Source organism: Aedes aegypti, chromosome 3, assembly GCF_002204515.2.
Source record: "Aedes aegypti strain LVP_AGWG chromosome 3, AaegL5.0 Primary Assembly, whole genome shotgun sequence".
Taxonomy (NCBI): domain Eukaryota; kingdom Metazoa; phylum Arthropoda; class Insecta; order Diptera; family Culicidae; genus Aedes; species Aedes aegypti.
In genome coordinates, this window is record NC_035109.1 from 281,082,926 (window position 1) to 281,105,851 (window position 22,926).

Consider the following 22,926-nt stretch of genomic DNA (forward strand, 5'->3'; position numbering starts at 1 on the left):
AGCTTTTTGAATATTTTTGAACCATTTTCACATACACCCTTTTGAAAAGTTAGTCGTGACTCAACTTGAAGCTTTGATATCGGAAAATGACGATTTAGATGGAACTGGAAAACTGTGCAAAGTTTCAGCTCAATAGAAAAAAATGAATTAAAAAATTTACCAAATTTTGGTGCTGTTGCTTGGAATCACTCTTATGCATCACTAGTTTTAGATTTTTCCCTGAATTATGGTATAAATGAACGCTTCATAGTGGTATTCTAGTACGCTTTAAATTATTTGGAATAGTTATACAATTTTTTGAAGTGCAGATTTTTCTTAAATGCACGGTGAATGGTAGCTTGACGGTATGTAGTGCCTTTTGTCGGTCTTGTTGCATAAAACAGTATGTCGTGCAACATGCTCACCAGATGATGATGATGTGAACTGGGTGATGAATTTGGAAGGAATTTGTTCTAAGTGTTGGGTCTGTTTGTCTGTGGTCTTACCTTACCTTACCAGTCACGCTAAGGCCTGGGTGACCTCTGCTGTACGTATGAGACGTCTCCATTTAACTCGATCCATGGCGTCGCCAGCCACGCATTCTGCGAAGGGTCCGCAGATCGTTCTCAACTTGATCGACCCATCTTGCTCGCTGCGCACCACGTCGTCTTGTACCGGTCGGATTGTTTTCAAGATCCATTTTCACCGGGTTGCTATAAGCTGGTGACATGCCTGGCTCACAGCAACCTTCCAATTTTTGCGAGATGGACGATGGTTGGTGCTCCTAGGAGCTGGTACAATTCATGGTTCATTCGCCTTCACCACGTTTCGTCTTCCACCTGCACTCCGCCGTAGATGATCCGCAACACCTTCTGTTCGAAAACTTCAAGGGCGCGTTGATCCTCTGCATGTAGGGTCCATGTTTCGTGCCCATAGAGGAGTACCGGTCTAATCAGCGTCATTTAGATGGTTAAATTCGTGCGATGGCGAACTTTGCTCGATCGAAGAGTTCTGCGGAGTCCAAAGTAGGCTCGATTTCCAGCAACGATGCGTACCTGGATGTCTCTGCTGGTATCGTTGTCGGCGGTCACCAGTGAGCCCAAGTACACGAATTCTTCGACCACTTCGATTTCATCACCGTCAATATGAACTCGAGGTGGGGGGCGTGCCATGTCTTCTCTGGAGCCCCCCGCTATAAGTCCGATTCGCCCAGCTTCAGCCCTTTGTCAGATGTACGCGTCCGCCATCGTCTCAAAGTGGCATGCAACAATATCAATGTCGTCGGCGAAATCAAGTAGCTGAATGGACTTTCTGAAAATGGTGCCACTCGTGTCTATCCCCGCTCTTTTTATCACACCCTCTAATGCAATATTGAACCGTAAACACGAAACCCCATCACCTTGCCGTAACCCTCTGCGATATTCGAAGGGACACGAAAATGTCCCTGATATTCGGACTACTCGCTCCATCGTCGCCTTGATCAATCTACAGTTTGTCCGGGAAACCGTAGTCGTGCATAATCTGCCATAGCTGTTCTCGATCGATTGTATCACCGATTTAAAATCGATGAACAAATGATATGTGGCGTGGGTACATTGTATTCGTGGCATTTCTGCAACACCTGGCGGATGGCGAATATCTAATCCGTTATTGCTCGTTCGCCCATAAATCCTGCCTGATATAGCCCAACGAATTATCTAGCAATTGGCATACAATTTGGGAGAATACCTTGTAAATTGTAACCAAACGATAATTGGCGCAATCCAACTTGTCGCCCTTCTCATAGAGGGGACATACGACACCTTCCATCAACTGCTTCGGTAATATTGATCTTGGAAATAACCCAGTGCATCACCACCGTATTTTGGCAGCTCGCTCGGTAGTTTTTCCACTCCAGACGCTTTGTTGTTTTTCAATCGTCCAAGCTTCGTTTCTACCTCTTGGAAATCTGGAGGCGGAAGTTTTTCATTACCCGCGCATTCTCCCAAAATTATTTCCGTGCCACCTCCGATACTGGCCACATCACCAGTAGGGTGCTCGTCGTAGTGCTGCCGCCACCTTTCGACCACCTTACGTTGGTTCGTGAGAAAATTTCCGTCACAGTCTGCACATGTCGGCTTGTGGCAAAAGCCTTTGCGCGAACGATTGAGCTTCTCGTAAAACTTCCGTGTGTCTTTAGCTTGGAACAGCTCTTCCACCGCTTCGCGATCTCGTTTTTCTCGATAGCGCTTCTTTCTCCGGAAGATCGAGTTTTGTCTATTCCGTGCCTCGTTCGCTCTCAGCCCCGCCCATGCTGCATTCTTCAACTGCTGGCATTCGCCTTCGTACCAGTCGTTTCTGAATGGCGGATCGTATGTGCCTCCAGCCATCTTCAAGAGTGGCGGCGCCTAGCTGCTCTTCCGTTGACAGGGCCACTTCCAACTGCTGAGCGTATTTTTGGACTACTTCTGAGTCTCGTAGCCGCGGCGTTCGGCTTCGACGCAAGTTGGTCACCGTCGAAAGTTTAGAGCGCATATATACAGCAACTAAGTAGTGGTCCGAATCTATATTCGCACTGTGGTATGTGCGAACATTGGTGATGGACAACGATAGTCATCTGTATCGAATGATGATCACTGCCGTGCAGATCATTATCAAGTGGTGCCATTGAAAGCTTGAACAGAGTTGAGTGACTTAAGGACAAGGAGATTTCTTTCTTCAAACAATACAACACCGGTCCGTATAATTTGCCCATTAAACTTGATAAATTTTTATTAGTTTACGGTTGTTTGTTTATTAAACGATTTTCATTCATGGTTTTCTGACTTTTTCCGGTTCTTCTAAGCAGTATCTGCCAGTGGAGCGAAATATGTGAGACGCTTGCGAAAGGCGCCAGACGGTGGTAAAGTAGGTATAAGAGTTCGTACAGAACCAAAGTCCCATCCCAACCAACGATCGGACGCGCAGACGAAGACACTTCTCTCTTTCTTTCTGTCGAATACGATTGCTAAATCGTTTCCGCTTCATCACACGCGAGATTTCACAGTTTATGCATTTTTCAATAAAAAAAATCTTTTTTCATGACGACGCTTCATCATACTTTCACAGATCGTAGTTTTGTGTTTGCTTTTTTGGATACGAAAAAATGTATCTGGCGTGTTTGCTCCATAAATAAGAAGTGATACAATTCTTATGTTTTACGATAAATAAAACATTTTTTTTCTCGACGTTTGATTCGATTTCCTTCGTCAATCAACAATGTTTGTTGGTTTCTCTAGAGAGGCGAGCGTTTGGTTTTCTGCTTGTAAGTGTTTCATTTTCATATATTCCTAAAAAGTGTTCTTTTGTTTTACTGTAGTGGGGTCACGGTTCGACGGAACCGCGCAAAACCTTCGCATAAGGTTTGCAAAATTTTCCGAATGATCTCGGCTCGCGCAATTGTCAAGATCCTATAGTGTTTCGCTTACAAACAACAATCTGTATTACAAAGTTACCCGATTTGCTTCTCTGTTTGTTTTTCTTTTGTGTGTCTAGTTTTGTGTTAGTTCAGTTGTCATTTTTCACAGATGCGAGTTTTTTTTTTGTTTGTTTCATATATCGATAATGACTCTTGTTCTTTCTTCTACGACGACATACTCCGATGGTTATCACAATATCACCCAATGGAAAGCGCAAGAGTACCAATCTTGCATGAAACAAAATTGTTATTTCGGTATTTTGTGGTAGAAGTGAACACAGCCGGCTTTTTTTTATTTGCCTGCGTTTGTTTTTGTGTGAAAGAAAGTTTGCTGGTTAACTTTTTTGTTTTATTGCAACATTTGTGTTGTTTGTTACGGTACTCGAGAAGTAAATTTCTTCTGTTTCGTTATCATAGGTTTGTTTAATGATTCTAGCTTTATGAGAACTAAAAATACCACGTGGTTTTCGATTAGGAACAATTTGACGAATTTTAATTTTTCATTTCGTTTTGATTTAAACATAAATTAAATTTCCTTTGTGTATCAATATGAATACTTTTGGCATACATTTCGTTTTGTGTCAATTGAATGTATTTTAATCATTTCTAACTAGTAGTTCTTAAACAACAATAATCAGTCAGCCAGAGTATGAACAACTCCGAATCACACACGAATGTATTTGTTCTAGTACTTATTAGCTTTTGTAAATAACAAAAAATATAGTCGATTTATAGGTGATATAACAAATGAAGGTGTAAAAAATGAGTTTTTGTCCCCATCGAAAAAGGGGACTTATACGATACGATCTTGTCCTCTTACAACAAAGTGATGAGAAAAAGGAACGAGACGAGATTTGATACGATCACAGTTCATTTAAAGGCAATTTGGTTATGGTTATCCGTTCATGTTTCCTGCTTTTCATCTATCGTTTGATTTCCGTGCTAGTAAATGTCATGTGGATGCCATGCATTTATTAACAGTGCGCGCACATTAACGAGAAAATACTCGTTGTTCGATGCAGGTGAAAATACCTTTGAGTGCCCTCTAGCGGGAAGACTAACACTCTCAGTTCTATTTTCACTTATGTTCTAGTGGTTTTGATTGGTTGCGCGTGCTGTCCTACTATCTTTTCCTAAATTACGCTTTGTTTGGTTTTGCTTTTACTTTTCGCATCTTCATCGAGATTTGATGAAAATAGTCTCATCTCTTCGTTTTTCTTATTTTTTCGCACAAAAAAAGAACCATAAAAATGCCACAGCTTACAACGACAGTGGCGCTATTCGCTTTATCACACTTTGGATTTCCCCTATGTATGATAAATATTAATAAAAATACAAAATAAAAACAACAGTTTGTTTCGGACTAGATTTGTGTGAGAAGGAAATCCATGCTTTTTAACTACTACGGTTTTCAACTGACGACTGTTGATTACTGTTATTTTTGCCCCATTTCATTTTCCCATAAACAATTTGAATAGTTTGCATTTTTCATCTCAAATTGATGCTTAAATTAAAATTCGTCTTTCAATTATTCGCTTTGCTATCGTCCACTACGTTTCGCGTTTATGATTTGCATGATTCTCGTATTTTACTTTTCGATTGAACAGGTACTGAATTGTGTTTTCAATGAGAGAAAATAAACTAACGACTACTGTGAGAAAAGCCACCACTGAGCGGCACTCGCAGCAGTTTGCTTCTTTTAAAGGAATGTGGCCTCTAAAATTACTTTATAGCTTATTACACAGATTCAAACGGTTTTGTGGACGCCTCGGATGCGACCCAGTTCCGCTCTGGACTTGTTCGCATGCTTCCTAAATGTGTTTCTGTATTTGTAAATGGTACGCGCGCGAATTTACTTTCTCGACTTTCTCTCTCTCGGTTACAGAGGGGTTTAGGCGTTCTAAAAAATGCTGGCGCGATGTGTCAGGATGCGAAAGGAAATATTAACGAATATCACAAATTTCATTAAATAAAACAAAAAAGTTTTCAAGTCTCTTGCCTTCATTGTGTGTTTTTGTTTAGTTTTGTTTGCGTACTTCTGTTTTCAGTTGTTATTTTATCATTATCATATTCTCACAAGTGACATCAACGTTTATCACACAAGTTATTATCTTTAACTTCGCTTAAATCTTAGGCGCTCGCCGTCTCTCTAATTGCTCTTATCGATTTTGCCTATCCGTTCTCATTAGTATCTAGTTATCAACTAGTCTTTTACTCTTTTTCACTTTACGCTTCTTCTGTTTATCTCCTTACTTAGGTAGCAGATTGGTTTCCTTTGTAATTGTTCGTATTTCTTAGCAAATTACCACCAAACGTCACCACGATTCAGTGACGTTCGTCGGTATGAAAAGGTTCTTACTGAAGAAACAGTTTTTTTTTCTTTTCTGTTTCCGCACTGATTGCGTTGTATAGTGTTATGTTGTGTCGAAATTTTCCGTTAGAATAAGCTTTCTGTTTGTGTTTGCTCTCGCTTTCTCAGGCGGAATTCTCTATACGAACTCAGAATGCGCCCTCTTTTGTAGATTACTCTAATCTGGCTGGCCACTTATTCCATGCCATTTTTACGGATTTCGGTGCATTCGTTTTTTGCACACTTTTTGCTTTGTACCAAACGTTTCACATACATACTTTGGATATGGAAAGGAGGCTAGGTTTTGGAATCTCTGACGTGCGGACCCTGGGGTCCCAAAGACACGGTTGGCTATTAGTGAGAAACATTTTAATTTGAATCTCACCAATAGAACCGATTGTCACACCCTTTTCTATATTATGCCGTGTCGTACAATGAATACGTGTATCGTGGAAGTGTTTTTTTGCATGAGTTTAGTGAACGTTTAGCAGGAAATTTGACTTCCTATTCACAGCTGCTAATCGACACGGTTGTTCGTTTTCGAATGATTTCGTGATTTGCTTTGTTCTAGATCGATAGAAAGGGGACGAAACGGCTCCTCATGACAAATTGGATGGCTGAAGAGGTGGCTGCTGTCTCAAACTAATGCGTAAATTAACTAACAGCGCTTGAAGATAAAGGTGTTGCTTCAAGCGTTTCGAATAAGGATGTACAACGCTAAGAGCTGAGTGTGGTATACTAACTGTTCCGACATGATTTCCGCAGTTGCTCTTGTCATACTATTCTAACCTGTTCTAATTTATCGGTTTTTGCATTCGGGTAGCTTATGGCTACTTCCTAGTCTGGTGACTAAGTCGAAATAAATTACTTGCTACCAACTCTGTTCTAGTGACGAACTATTTCCTTCAGAATATTTCAGTCTGTTTTGAAAAAAATTCTCAGCACTTGCTAATTAATCAAAACATCACGTCTTTGTCCCAAATCAGCTTACGAATCGCTCCGTCCCTAGTCTCATATCGATCAATTGAACAAAATTATTCAGCAAAACACTACAAACCGAAAGAAAAATCCCTAACGTTTTCAATAATAAGAAGTAGTATCTCGAAAAATGAAGAAAAAACACTAACATCGTATTATAATAACTCGAAACGGAAAGGAACCTAATGAATACGTTGGAAAATGCATAGCGTTTTTGTCGTTCTGCTTAGGTATGAATATTTCCTCGTTCAATAAATAGTTGTAATCTACCAATGCCTGAATGTAATAATATAATTTATATACGTGTGTGTGTATTGAAGTATTAAGATTAATGTGTATTCTCTCTCTCGGCTTTCGAGCGTGTATATTTTGTGTGTCTCTGTGGGTGTGTAGGTATGTAACTACGCTTACGATCTAACACACATACGTGAAAAGGGGGGGCTTGCGGATTGCAACCTCCCCCCCTTGGGTCGTATGGTGTGAACCACCATCGACCACACTCCTTAAGACGAAAACATCCATTTTAATCGCTTTCTGGTTTATCCAAACTTCAAACGGGTTGTTATTTCATAATTAGATTCACAATTATTGTATTCTAAGATATCATTTCTTCCAATAGAATGCTTTCACATAATAGATATATAGATCAGGGAGAAAATTGAAGTCGTTCTAAATGTTTTACGAAAGGTGTAAAGAAAAACACACATTTTGCGCAATTACTAATATAGGGGGGAAGATTACTCTTCACAAAAAAAACGAACACCTTCCGCGGTTAATAAGTTAAAAGTATGGAAATTAACGAGCTTTTATGCTGAAAAATTGAATTCTCATGCTTAGCAATATATGTTGTATATATGTGTTTGTATACCTTCGATCGCTTCGAAAGCGGAAAGTTTACTGTTGAACCGGGGGAACGACCGGCGGGGCTTGAGTCTGTGGTGGCGGCGGTGGAGCAGCGGCCGCAGGATACGAATAGTAAGCTGCAGCAGCTGGAATTTGATAGGAAGAAGTGAACGTACCCATCGCTCCCTGGACGCCAGCCAACGGATCAAATCCGGTAGCAAACCCGGCAGCTGGAATGGTTTGTCCGCCACCGACAGCGGCAGCGGCCGCAGCAGCTGCTGCAGCCAGTTGCGCCGGGTATGGGTTGGCCGTACCAGCGGCGGCATAGCTATTGTTAAACTGTTGTTGCTTCGGTTGATATGGGGGACGTCCGCCAGCGGGTTTCGGACCGACATCACCGTTGTATTGGTTATTCGGATTGTAACGGCCACCGGGACCGCCAAGTTGAGTTTGCTGCATTCCACCTGTGCCCTGATGGGGCTTGTTCGAGTAGAAACGCGTTCCGCTATGACCGTTGAAAGCTTGTGGAGCTCCTCCGACCATTTGGTTGGAGAAATCTTCGTATTGATTCGGATTCTGGTACATGGTATTCTTCGAATGGAATCGCATTTGCTGGTGAGGTTCATACAACTGCTGCTGTGGCGGTGACTGCTGTGGAGTTCCGTTCTGAGTCTGATGCGATGGCACGGCCTGATAACCTCCAGTGTTCTTGTTCCAGCTGTTTTCACTTCGGTAGCCTCCTGGTCCGCCGTATTTGTTCGGTCCCGGGTTGTTGAACCGATTAGGTCCCATTCCATTGACTGGAGGACCACCGAATCGGTTCTCGAATGGCTTCTTCTGGAACATCCTGTTACCTCCAAAACCATTCTGATCTCGATTATATCCTCCGGAAGTCAACGCACCACGAACGTTGTATCGGCTTCTGCCACCTTTACCACCAGGTGCCTGGGGAAATAACAAATAATGACAAATGATTTGGGTTTTCTACGGAAGTCCTCGAGTCTGTACAACATAATGTTGAAGACGATGGAATAATAAAAAAGCAAAGCTGAAACACAAGTGGCTGAATATATCGAAAGGCTGGAAGGTATTAGTCTTTTTAAATCTAATTTTTAAATATTTAAGTGCATGGATTGAATTCAGAGAAAATTGAGAGTATCTTTCAATTATCCATCTCTGTAACATTCATGATCCGCATGAGAACCCGTTTATCAGCTTTGATTAAGTCTAGAAGACACTATTACTATCAGATGTTCGGAGATTGTTGATCATGCTATGTTAAGAGACGATCCAGACTGTTATACAAGATTTTTAATCAGGTTATAACGGGTTATAATATAATCGAAATGTTCCATACAAGCTGGGTCTATGAGAATCCTTTGGGGATTCTCGATTCTTAATGGACTTCTTAGAAATTTGAACGGATTATTGGGGATAACTGCAGAGTTATAGTGGACACTGAGGGTTTCTGGTGGGATCCTGAGAATGTATAATTAGTAATTGGGGATTGTGTCCAGAATCTGGAGATTCCTAATGAACACTCAAGGTTACTATGGCATCCTCTAATTTTCTAGCGGGATAATGTGGATTCCTGGTAATATTTTGAGTATTACTAGCGAAATCTTGACGATTTTGAAAATGTTTCTAGAGAAATTTGAGATGTGCTAGTGGTAGCCCAATAATAATAAACTTTTGAAAATTTTCATCGGAGACTTGAGAATTTTCAGCTATATCGCAGCGGATCCTGAGAAATCAAGGCGAGATCCTACGAATTCCTAGCAAGATGCTTCAGAACTCTAGCGTTTTCCTGTAGATTCTTTACGTGCACCTGAAGATTCCTATCAGGCTCTTGAGGGTGCATAGCAGAATCCTATAAATTTCTGCTGATCTCATAAGGTAAATGTTGAAACATATATCAAGCTCAATTATAACTCATTTATTTTCTACAAAATTACAATCCGCATTTATGGATCACCTTATGTTTAAGTTTATTCATGTTTGCCATTTTGACTATATTCAATCATTCATTATAAAATGCTTTACTTTATCAAAAACAAATATTAAAGGAATGATTCTAAACATACTGAATTTTATAAAAATTTTCCGCTTAAACTTTTAAATAACACAGATTTTTAATGTTCATCAAATTAAAAAATATAATGCTGTTTTGCAATAGGTACTCAGCGCTTTTATTTTGTAAATACGTCTTTGTAAGAACGCAGTAATACATTTTATTTATTTTTTTCGTATTTTTACACAGTTTTAAGAAAATGACGAGTTTTTGAATAAAGGTCACTTATGCGATTATTGATTTTACGAGGCCCACTTATACTAATAGTGTACATAAAGAAGGTTTTTGAAGATTTCTAGGCGTAAAAAGTATGTAAAACGTTTGTCACAATTAACATTACGGAGATATGGATTCATAGCATAGTACATTCCTACGGAAAACAGCTTCGAAGTGAACCGTTCCGAAGTCTCTATGCCATTTGATTCCATAAGGATAAAGTAATAACATTATAATGGTGTTTTCAAAACCAATAGTTGAAAAACAAAATTTAAAATATGGGTTCTGATTTTGGCACGGTTTCGTTTTTGGCAACTGAAAATTTTGACTTTGTTGCCAAAAACGGAATCCCACTGTATTGTTAATTTTACCATTTGGCCAAGGCTGGGTTGTAGGTTCACTTCCGGTGAACCAGGAGACAAACATGGATAAAGTTCAAAACTAGGCATGCGACTGCTCAAACTTCATGGAATAGCCTCAGCGTTGCTGTAAAAACATGCTTCTTTCCTATAGGGACACTTCGGCCAGAACGTTGTCCGGATTCTGAGGTCACTTTCGGTGACGTTCAAATAGCCGCATTGTTGCTTCGGGTCAAATTTACATGCGTTCCTTGATCGGCTGGCAATGGCAATGTATTGTGGTGTTAAAGTTTAAAAAATACTTTTGGTTTTTTTTGCCGTCCGGTCATACAGGACTCTCCCCTGCGTTTTTTTTTTTTTTGTTTTCATTCATATTGAAAATATTCATTCTCTAGACATTGCAGCTTATAATAATGCCCGTGTTTCAGCCTTTTGTGTTTAGTCTTATTTTGGAATCCCAATAATTCAGATGCCTCAACCCCACCAAAAATAACCTACCTGTTTAGCCAAATCAATCAGCTGAGCAGTCGGTTGTTGTCCCGCCTCCTCCAGCACCGAAAGCAATTCGCGTGCCTGACGTCCATTGCCGGGCGTGAAGAAGGTGTAAGCCGTACCGTACGAAGAGCAACGGCCAGTGCGCCCAATTCGGTGAATGTAATCTTCCGAGGAATTCGGGTAGTCAAAATTGATTACATATTTCACGTCTTCCACATCTAAGCCTCTGGCTGCGACATCGGTCGCCACCAAAATGGTGCTTTTGCCATGGCGGAAATCTTGCAGTACGTAATCACGTTCCGATTGGGACTTGTCACCGTGAATCGACGTCGCACCGTATCCATCCCGCACGATGTTCTTCAGCAAATCTTCCACCTTTTTCTTGGTTTCGACGAAAATGATAATCTTGCTGTTTACATCGCTAGAAATTTCCTTCAACAGCGACAGCAGCTTGCCTTCCTTCTCACCCTCCTCGCACACGTCCACGATCTGGTGAATGTTGTGGTTGGCAGACAGATTCAACGATCCGATGTTGATCTGGATGTAGTCATGAAGGAAGTCTTCGGCCAGCGCCTGAACTTCCTTGGGCCACGTGGCGGACCACATCAGCACTTGCCGATCCGGTCGGATTTGTTCGATGATCTTACGAATCTGCGGTTCGAAGCCCATGTCCAGCATACGATCGGCTATTTGTTAACGAGATAAAAAGAACGTTTTTACTCATCTTGTTATCATTATGCAAACTTAGAAATCTTTACCTTCGTCAAGCACCAAGTATGTACAACGACGCAAGTTGGTAATGCCCCGTTCAAGGAAATCGATCAAGCGTCCTGGGGTGGCGATCACCACTTCAACACCACGTTCCAAATCCCGAACCTACAGAGAATAACCATCATCAGTGAACCCCCGATCACAAACTGCAAAATTTCCACCTACCTGTGGTCCCTTCAGAGCTCCTCCGAAGATACAGGTGTAGCGAATCAGCGGCTTCGAGTGAGTGCCAAAGTCTCGCACCACGGTTTGGATTTGCTGCGCCAGTTCACGGGTCGGTGCCAGCACCAACACTACCGGCCCTTCACCCCGCTGCAGTGGCTTCTGGTGGGCAATATGGACGATACCCGGCAGCATGTATGCCAGGGTTTTTCCCGATCCAGTCTGAGCAATTCCGACCAAATCCCGACCGGAGAGAGCGATAGGCCAGCCTTGTGCCTGGATGGCGGTCGGGTTGGGGAATCCCATTTTGTTGATTTCATTCATGACAAAGTCGGGGAAATTGCCTTCCTCAAAGTCTTGAGACGGATGGGGAACGCTGTTGCCCATGACTGTGATTTGCATACGCTCGCGGAATGCCTGCACTTCTTCCGGAGTCCGGGCCATCACATTGGGGTGAGGAACATAAAAGTCCTTCTCGAATGGTTCTAGGTCCTTCCAGATGGGCTTCACCAGACCTTGTCCGGGGAACTTGGCCTTCAGCGATTGAATTTTGGCCCGTTCTTCCTTGCTCATGTTGTTAAAATCTGGCTTTGGACCATAACCATTTCTGTTTCCGTACGAGTTTGGCATGGTGTTGTACTTTTTAGGACCTCCGAATGCATCGAAAGGTTTGTCATACATCGGTTTTCCATTCATCGCGCCCATGCCTACTGGGGCGCCCGTGCTGAACATCTTAGGTCCACCAAAGTCCTTCTTCGGTGCCATTCCTCCGCCGAGTTCCGTCGGGCCGCCGTACATGTTTGGGCGGAACTTGTTGAACCGACCGGGTCCACCGGAGGGTCCATTCGGGCCACTGCCGTACATGGGTTTCGGTCCTCCAAATCCGTTCGGGTTGAAGGGCGGAATCGACGGTGGTCCGCCTGGTTTGCTCATAAAGTGTGGTGGTTTGCCTCCCGGGACTCCGTTTCCGCCGTAGAAATCGGGCTTGTCACCACGTGGGCGGAAACCTCCCGGATGGGGTTGTCCATTTCCTTGAAACTGCATTGTAGAGATCTGTGAACAAAAGGAAATAAACGGTGAACAATTAATAAGAAAAGAGATTCATTTCAACACTCATGTTAGTTCAGTGTTAGTTGTAGCGGTATTCCGAAATTATTGAAATTATTAGCATTATTGCAAAATAGAATAACGAATAGTAATATGATTCAGTCACTGTTGAAAAAGAACAACTCAATAAGTTGATAATCTTGCATACAAAAATGAATCCATATAGCTTGTAAGTAAATCCTGCATAAAAGTTCACTCATTTTCAAGGGCGGTTCACTCACTTGGTGCGCAAATTACTCATCCTACGAAACATGCGTTCGGATCCCTTGGTTTGAGATTTATCTCCCAACTGGATCACTTGTCGTTTTAAGAATAAGAAATTACATAATCGATAAATGATTTGAACGGGCTAGCTAGATGTTTGGAAAGTTTGGAAGGGAAAGGGACAAAACATCGGGACTCGTCTTTGATAAGATCGGTCCATGATTTCCGGAATGAAGACCAAAACCCATCTTGCGACCTATCTGAGGATCTACCAAACACTATCTCGTCCACTTTAATCTGATCCGTGGAAGAGGCAGCAGCGTGAAGTCTTTCTTTTAGTTTCGTGGTGTGTGTTCTAAGGTTTGTAAAACGTGAGAAGTGTCTCAAGTTCAGTGTAATAAGTGTTAGTTTCTTCCTTTCCGACAGGTGTAGTGCTAATTTAGCTAATTAGTAATTAGCCAGTGCGGTACTGTGCGTGATCTGGAAAATTCAATAAAAGGTAAAATTCAGTGCTATCGATTTATAACATGTAGCTAATCCATCCGAACAGCCGTTCGACGGCTTTTATTGTCAGATTTTGTTGTCCGCTTTACCTCACGCTCCGCACCCCGCGCCGACAAGCCGTCCATGTCATCCTAGCACACTGCTGACCCCACGCGCCAGTATTAAAGGTCCCAACTCCCGGCCGGAGTTGGAAGGGAGTTGCTCCGTCAACCAAGCACTCCGGAAAGAGCTAATTTCCCGCCAAAGCAAATTACGCGCCGACGGCGGATTTGCCAAACGCGATTGGCGATATTCATTGTGTTCACTTGGGTGAATCAGCACCGGCGACGCGACGAAGCAGACAGGGGGACGTCGATAAAGCAGAAGACACAGTGAGTAGAAGCCTGATAATTGTTAGCATTCATGCAGAGCTTAAGAGAGTGAAAAGTTTGATAGCATATAGGAAGAGAAGGTGGAATAGAAATCCGCACAGTTGAGTTCAGGAGAGAAGAGAAGAAAGCTTGAGGAAATAGGAAAGGAAGTAGGGTACCCGAGTAAAATATAATGGCAAATGTAATACATGTATGTTTAAAATTGAAGATTTTTTTGTTAGTTTTCATTAGTGATCCTTTATAGAGAGATAAGCGGAAGTAAAATGGAATGATTTGGCAACAGACTAGCAGTGCTGATTTTGCTCGGCGACGAGAATAATATTGTAACACGGACATGACTTCCTCATTGCTATAAAGTGTATTTTACTTCGTTATAGATCTTTGAGCTACATATCAAAACTAATAAACAGCCGAAAAAATCAAAAACTAAAAATCGCATTGACAAAAATTCAAAAAAGTAAAACATTTCATTTTTTTGCTTCATGCAAAATTATTTTTACCGAAATAATTTCAAGCGGATTACATTACTCCTCAAGAAAAGTTCAAAACAAACATAACGCATGTTCGTTTGGCTCACACTTTCACAGCTCTCGCTGCTCGATTGGCTCACACTTTGACAGAGATGTCAGCTTCCGCGAATCTCTCTTATAAAGGATTTCTAGTTTTCATGAATGTGGTCTCGATAAGTTCTCCCGTTGTTTGTTACACTGGTCTGAAGAGTCTTCTCACGTTTCGGTCGTTTTGTTGTATGGTCTAGTAGTGTTGTCACTCCAAGTGTGGACTGCTTGGGAATCTAAGTCCCTCGTTGTTGCTTGTGAAACATGTATATTGATGTCTTCGAGATAGTTTGGCCTGTGATGAGAACTAGCCGCCCTTGCGTCATCGTTCGGTAGGAAGTCATGATTGCCTTTGCGTTGATTACGAGTAGCGTTCTGATTACTTGAAGAACTTGAAGCATCTACTAGAACGTTCGGGTAGTTGAGGAAAATTGAACTCGCCCTGGGGTTTGAGTTTTACCGGGCAATTAAACGACAAGTGGTCCTCTTAGGAGGTGGCGCATAAGCCATTTGTTAATCCAATATTTCGAACGCCCTAGTAGATCGAATGCTCAACTTCTCTGGCCGGCTACATAGTGTGTGTCCAATAATAGTGGTAATGCGGTTTTACGTTGACCAACGTACCGCGTTAAAAAACGTGGTAGAAGTAGCATAGGCAAACTGCTTCTCCTAGCCGACTTAAACAATGTTACAAATGACCAGCCTATTATATTGTCGGGGGACGTGTCCCCTCCGCATGTAGCGAGCATGCGACCTCTCACAACAATGGAACGGGGGCAATCGAACGACATGCTCCGCTGTTTCCTCCACACCAGCACAATTGGGGCACGCAGCAGATTCTGAGTGCCCGAACCTATGCAGGTACTGTCCTGGGAGGGAGGCACCGATATCACACACGAAATATGAAACAAAGTTATTTCGAATTGCAAGAAAACTACAGCTTGCCAACCACAATCAAGGCAGACTTGATGAAAATCGCTAGTTTACTTTTATTGTGTTCCTTTGATCGTTCTGGGCAAACATGGAAAAAGGGCCAAAGTTTTCTGTGCATTTAATTTTCGTTTTTATTGGAAAAAGTAAAATAATGCGTATTTGAACACTTTATATTCAATCAGGATAAAAGGTGCTATTGTGACATTACTTTTGAATAAGCATGAATAACTTTTCAATCGATTTTTGTCACATTTGATAAAATGCAAAAATTCGTTTTAATCAATTACGCGCTTTTATAATGTTTGTCCATTGTTTTAGATCTGGGCTCACAGTGACAGTTCGTGACAGAAGAATCTCTGCTCACCTTGACGTACATAAATTTCGTATTGGTTTCTCCCTCCCAGGTACTGTCTATGGACCAATGCACGAGTTCACTAATTTGACATTTGAGCGGTGCCGAATTCACTCGTTGCCATGGTCACGTAAATAATACAGCACCGCTCAAACGTCAACGGGTGAACGCGTGCACTGGTCCATGGACCGATGCACGAGTTCACTATCTGACGTTTGAGCGGTGCCGTGTTATTTACTTGACCATGGCAACAAGTGAATTCGACACCGCTCAAACGTCAAATTCGTGAACTCGTGCACAGGTCCATAGCAACCATGTCCTGACAGAAACTGCGTCAGGTGGAAGTTCACTTCCCCATAGTTTCTACTATTCCAATCTGACACATTAGGTATTAGCAGATGGGTCCATCTACCCTTATTGGAGTTATCTCATTCCTGCTGACAACTTCTGAGCGTTATTATGGAGCTTGCCAGGAGCTTGCGTTTGCTGGCAATTACAACACAGCTATTAGATATCATCCTCGAAAGCGCCACCATCACCTCAGTCTTGTGACGGGCCAGTCCTAGTTTCCTAGACTTCATCCATTCCTCAACTATGGAAATAGAGTGCGCTGCTGTCAACTCTAATTCCTCCATCGATTCGCCATAGACCACTAGGGTGATATCGTCGGCGAAGCTAACAATCTTAACACCCGTCGGAAGGGACAGCCTCAGTACGTCATCATGCATCGCATTCCATAGCAGCGGGCCCAGGATTGAACCTTGAGGTACTCCCGCGGTAATGGATCATTAAAATAACTAAAACGGCCGCTATAGAAAGCATAGATAGCGCCACCGTAGCCTTGTGTGTTTGACAGAACAGCAATGCTGTCACAATGTTAAATCCCATAAAGGGTGTCCACGATGAAATTGCCACACACAAAATTGATTCGCAAAATTCGAGTTTTCATCCGATTGCCATCAAATTTTCAAGGATTGAAAATTAACTATTAAACTTCATTTTACCATTTTACTCGTATTTTATTTACAGTCCATACTCAAATGCCCGCACCTTGGTCTTAACCCCGGCCATAAGATTCTGCACAACCTATGAATCAACCGTTTTGTGCATGTAAACCCATACTTTTATCAGTTCCTCGACTGTCTTCACTACATTAGGTCGTTTAAGAAGGTGCTGCTTCATAATCCCTCAGTAGGGTAAGAGTCGTATTTTGGACCCCCTAAGGAAGTGATTTTAGTTGTTTGCCCCAATCAATCAATTGCACAGCGTAACCAAGTCAAAGAACATGCCAAAATGTAGAGAAAAACTTCATCTACGAGACAAAAATGCCCATACGGTCATGTACAGGGCTGGTAGCAGTCAGACAGTAAAATAATAGTGACTTTAGTGACCAAAATGATAAAAATAGTGACCAAAAAGTGACCAAATTGTGACCAAAAAGTGACCTAAAAGTGACTTCAAAACTACATGTAATATTCATGAAAATTACTATAAATGAAAATACGTTCTATGTGGATATTAACCAATCTTCATTTTGGGTGAATTTAGAGTCTATAGAACTGCACTGCCCATGTTCGCATAGTCGACCCAGGTAACAATTTAAAGCTTAAAAGTAGATGGAGTACCGTATACCTTTTAATTCCGCTCCCAAATGATTATCTTTGACAGATACGCGTATTTCGACTACCACTTGCAGTCTTCTTCAGTGTCAGTTACTCGTATCCACTACTTTTAAATTTCTCTATTGAGATTCTGCTCAGAGGATTCGAACATTAATTAAAGAATTTAAAGCTGCTCAAACGCTTTTATAACTAATTTAAATCAGCCTTCGTTTGAACAAAAGCTGGTCATAGCCTCCACACACTCTTGTTCAGCTGTTAAACATCTAATTCTAGCGATTTTATTCTGCCTTAAGCTTAAATGAAGCTATATGGAAGGCTGAACAAAGGTCTAGCATGCGCTTATTCAAGCCCCTTTCAATAACGTCATTTCTATTTTTAGAACAGATGGCAACCTTCGAAAGCCTAGCAATCGCTTATTCATCCATTATTCAACAAATAATCAAAAAATATGTTAAAATATTCACAGGTTCATAGTTTTGAGTTTTATAATCGCTACCAACAATTTCAAACACGCAGTTTAGAAGTGTGCTGGAATTTTAAGATGAAGATAAGTATATATGAAAATTGAGAATTGAACTGGGATACACTTATTTATAACCACTCACCTTTACAACTGCTCCACATGAGGCTGTGTGAACATCATTGAAAGCAAGGGAATAACTTATCCACTTGTCTGAATAAGGGCTATTTGAAAGGTTGCATTAAGGCTGGAGAAGTGATATCAGTGCTATGCGAAAACAACTAAGTTAGCTGTCATAAGTGTGTTTTGATTTTAGTTTTAAACTAGAATCCTCAAAAATCTTCAATTAATGCTGCTTAATGGTTGTCACTTGGGTTGATAATGATTACGAATAAAGTGGAAAATAAGTTTATTCTGTCGCTTCGTTCACAGCCGTTCTATGCATATTTGTCCCGCCGTCCGTAAGGTTTACATGGAACATGGGACAAGTAGGCGTAGAAGAGCAGTTCAGTTAATTATTGTGCTCTGCAAGAAAAAAACACGGAATGCGTTTATCTGAAAATGACGATATACAGTCGCAATTATAATGAAAATTACCAAATGGTTCAGATTTAGTAAATTTGGAACATTTGCGTCATTGGACAACGAAAAAATCCAAGCTTACTTGAATTTTGACGTTGCGTTTAAATTGCACGCATATTTTTTGCGCGTTACCGCCGCCGCTGGATGTGGATTCAAAATGAGCGCCGCAATAAAAAAATGACGAAGAAATCATCGCGATCGAGGGTAGAATTTCATCTGCTGAAATCAGGAGTTCGTTTTCGACAAACCATAGGCTCGTGTGCGTTTAGCATGCTTCGTGATGTGGAGATTTATTGTACGATGTGTTCAATGAATCCGGTTTTGACCCAAACTATGGTATGTATTTTTTGTTACCCTACGGCGGGATGAATTTTCGACATTGAGTGTTGATTAAAGCTTTAAATAACCTTTAATCAATGTCATTCAGGTTGGTTGAACAAAAGTGAAAACTGTTGATGGAGAATAGTTTGTTCAACTTGATATTCAACTTTGAATGAACTGCTGAATAGGAGTGTTTAATAAGCTTTTCTTCAAATTATTGTTCAGCTGTCACGGTGTTCAGCCTTGTACACCATTAATCAGCCAATGTTCAGATATTACTCTTGCTGTTCAGCTTAAATTGTTACTTAGGGACCTAAGTGCCAATATGCTCAAAATTGTCGTTGCTATGCATTCTTTGCCTAATAACACACTCGTTGGACATGCGAACAGCACTTTTTTGTTAGCACATACACCACCATACGTGAACATTCACACGGTTTGTCTAGTGTTTGTTCGGATAGTTCAGCATATAAACTAGTCTGATTGAAACTTACCATGCTAATATGGGCAATGCAGTAGTAAGGGTGTCCATTCAAAATCAGTTTTTGAATTCCCGGATGCCCAAAAAAAACTTGATATTTTAGTTTTTTATACAAAATAGTCAAAATCGGAAGACTTGAGATTATAAATTAAATTAAATTTGTGAGCTGAATATGATTTGAATTTCAAAAAAGTTTTGGTCAAAATTATATGAACTTGTTTGTTGAAATATCTAGTAGCACGTCCACCACATTGAAGTCATTGGAATTTGAGAGAGATTTTGTAATTATCTTTATTATCACTTGGATCTGACAACCAACAGCTGTGATGCGACATCGCCCTCTAGATCACAATCACTGCAGAATGAGTGATCACGTGGTAATTACCCGCGCTATTAATGTTTTTTAGTGACCAACACACAGTTTCAATCCGTCTGCAGCACTATCAAGAATATCGTACTGATAAATTGTTATTTTATTTGCTAATTTAAGGCTAAACTTGAGCCATCAGTGATATCCATAGTCTATCGCCATCAATGCACTGGTAATGGAGTAGATGTTGATGTTGATGTGATGTGGAATGATCCGAAATTTATCGCAGTTGGCCTGTACAAATCAGCAAATTTCAAGCGTTGATGGTGACAACAAGCAACTCTGATTTTCCCAAAAGCTCCAAAGTTCAATAACAAACCTTCTAAGACTGCCTTCGAAATTATGCGTTAGCCATAGACCATTACTGATTACTGGACAAATTCTTGATGTGGTGAAACTTATGTTGGATCTTTTTAACAGAAACGGTATATTCGAAAACATTTTATTTTTCTCCTTTGAAGCTGGTTAAATTTTGGACATGAATCTGAAATTGCATCTCACAAGCAATCTATCAAAAATTTGACTAAGAAAAAACTTAACAATAATCTGACTAAGATTACCAAAAGGACCTCGCTTTTTATTTATTTTAAAAGATTTTGAAATCATGAACAATTTTTCATGAAAGTTGTTGGGCATGATTGGAAAAATACACTGCAAATCTGCAGAAATATTTATAAAATGTCGTCAGGGGCCTCATAAGAACTTTGTCATAGATCAAGGAATAACTAATAGGTAATCCAGACAAGGCTTCATCAAAAATCAGTATCATCGCAGGAATCCGCCAATCTTACTTCTGAATTTATTTTGATAGTTTGTAAGTTTAGTGCTTGAAGATGTTCGTTTAAAATTATTTTCCCGGTGACCGCACGTTTTATCTGTTTCACGACCCGTTTTGTATAGAAATAGTTGACCTAAGATGAAGTGATTCTTATCGATATTAGTACTCGTTTTTGAAGTCCTGGACGAGTTTCTAACAAACTCCTTGAATTTTCGTTTGTTATTAAAACCCGTCTCCGGCTTATCTCCGGGAGGAATTTTGATGAGGGTCTTTCAAATAGGAGGTTAAACATTTCTTCTATAGTCACATATTACTGCAGAAAGTTCACTAGTAATTTATTCAGCAGATCTGTCAGATATTGACCCTGGTATTCGCCAACATTTATTAAAATATTACGACTACAAAATTCAGCCCAAATGTTTTGCCAGCATATTCTCCAAAACCTTTCCCAGATTTTTTTTTAAATATTTACCGTTGCAAATGTCTACGAAATATTTAGGAATCCCTATCTTTTTTGACTCTTAAATTTCCAAATCACACTTATTTGTTTTAATAATAATAAATATCTATTTCTTGCTGTTTGTGTTTGAAAAGATAACCCAGCCTTATATTTCAATACCGTTAGATCACGAAAATAGTGACTTTAGTGACCAATTTTCTGAAAAAAGTGACTTTAGTGACTTTTTGTTGGAAATAGTGACTTTTTAGTGACCAGGTCGAAAAAAGTGACCAAGTCACTAAAAAGTGACTTGCTACCAGCCCTGCATGTAGGATCCAAAAAACGTCGAAAATAATTAAATTGTGAAGCACTGTTTTTCATCATTTTGGACCTTCAAAGTATATATTTTGGACCCTCGGCATTTTTTATCATTTGGCGACAAAGTCCACAGCACTGATTGTATAATAAGCTTGCCCATAGTCGAATCATTCGATTGACAATGGAAAACCGAAGAAATTCTAAACTTGTTTTTGTTTACATTTGAAAATTTTTTGAAGTTTTTGTTTACATTTGAAAAATTTCTGACGGCTTCAATTTCTGTATGTAACGTATTGTAACGGTTGCATAAATGCACCAATTAAATTAAATTAATTTCAGGTAAAATAAACACATTTTCAACGTACAAACAGTTGATGGAAGTGCGGAATAGTCCTATCATTCCTAATGGCATGCGAATTGAGTTGGTCTTTCGATTTAAACTGGGAAATTTGCAGGAAAATGGCCCAGGGGGTCCAAAATATATTGGTTACCCTACTTCTCGAGGGGGCGGAGCTCCGGAGTGTTGAACATTTTCGGCACGAAATTGACCTTATTGTCCGCATACCACTTCAGCACGTCCTTGGAGTAGTGGCATAAGGCCAAATCCGGCCAGAAGATTGTTGGGACGTTGTGGGCCTTCAGGAGAGGAATCGGTCGTTCTTTCATGTACACCTGTCCGTTCATCTTGTCCTGGGTCACGAAAGGTGCACTCCGTTTCCCGCACGTGCAGATGGCTTGCCAAACCAGGAATTTCTTCGCAAATTTGGACATCTTCTCTTCTGAGTGCGGACATGCTCCGGAACGCTGAACCAGTGGCGACTCGTAACCTCACTTTTTACCTGTTCTATGACTCTAAAAATGACTATTTAGGCAAATTTAGATTATAAATCGAAAAGTTAATTATTGAAATCGTCTTTTCTAACAAATCTCTACTCATTACATGCAAATTTGTTGCTAAATATCAAGAATTTCTATTCGTGGAACAGGTAGATTTCAGGTTAGGGAATCGCCCCTGCGCTGAACTTATCTCCTTGGCCGTGAAAAACAGGTTTTTTTTCTTTATTAAAGAGACTTTCAGCTCGAGACTGGTTCTTCTCTATTATTTTCATATAATACAACATTATTTTCATTTTGTTGAACGATTTTTCGATTTACTTTTTTCAACGCTATGAACTGTTATACCATCGTTCTGGCAACCCTGTGGAACACACATCTTCTTCGGGTCGCTTCTATGCCGCCGAGTTGACAATCGCCGTTTGTTTGTTTCAGTTTCTTCGCTTGAGGTTGAGCCGGTGTTGTCGTCGTCGCTTTTGTTGTCCGTATCTGCTTTCTCTTTTTTGGCATTAGCAATACAAGCATGATTTTTCAAATAGGCGTAACTAACATTCGGAAGGATTCGAGAAAAATGCAATGCAATATATTGTTAAGCATTTTAAATCCTATTTAAAATGTTTTGCATTTTTTTACTATAAGTTGAAAAAAAGAACACTGTTTCTAACCACTATTAAACAATTCGGATTTGTTTTGAATTAGATTGAAAAACTGGTAAAATTATCCAATAAACCCTTTTGCTTTGTGCTGCTCACATACACCTTGATGGTTCGTCATACATACCTAGGTGTATGTACCTTGCATGATGCGTCGGTTTGACAGTTCGTTTTTCACATGCGTCACGTCATATACACCAGTATTGTTTTGTAGTTGCACATACACCGGTTTGCAAATTCCCATAAAACTTAATAAAGTTAGTTTTTACGTTCAACTATACAACGAATATTGGTTTCCGAATGTTTCCAATTTCATCTTAACTAACAGGAGCACCTGACGGAGCCGTGAATAAGAAAAGTAGATGGAGAACAGTTCTTGT

General features: G+C 40.5%; 1 protein-coding gene across 1 annotated transcript in view; it reads right to left on the bottom strand.

Annotated features, from left to right (window-relative positions):
• Window positions 1-2,701: 2,701 nt before the first annotated feature.
• The window catches only part of LOC5571006 (ATP-dependent RNA helicase DBP2), a 31,173-nt gene continuing 10,948 nt past the window's right edge, over window positions 2,702-22,926 (bottom strand). Inside the window, exons 2-5 of the mRNA XM_001653385.2 lie at window positions 11,664-12,713; window positions 11,486-11,603; window positions 10,731-11,413; window positions 2,702-8,531 (exon numbers count right to left, since the gene is read on the bottom strand). Coding sequence (XP_001653435.1) covers window positions 7,638-8,531; window positions 10,731-11,413; window positions 11,486-11,603; window positions 11,664-12,704 — 2,736 coding nt within the window. The 5' untranslated portion in view covers window positions 12,705-12,713 and the 3' untranslated portion in view covers window positions 2,702-7,637. The remainder of the gene's footprint in view (window positions 8,532-10,730; window positions 11,414-11,485; window positions 11,604-11,663; window positions 12,714-22,926) is intronic.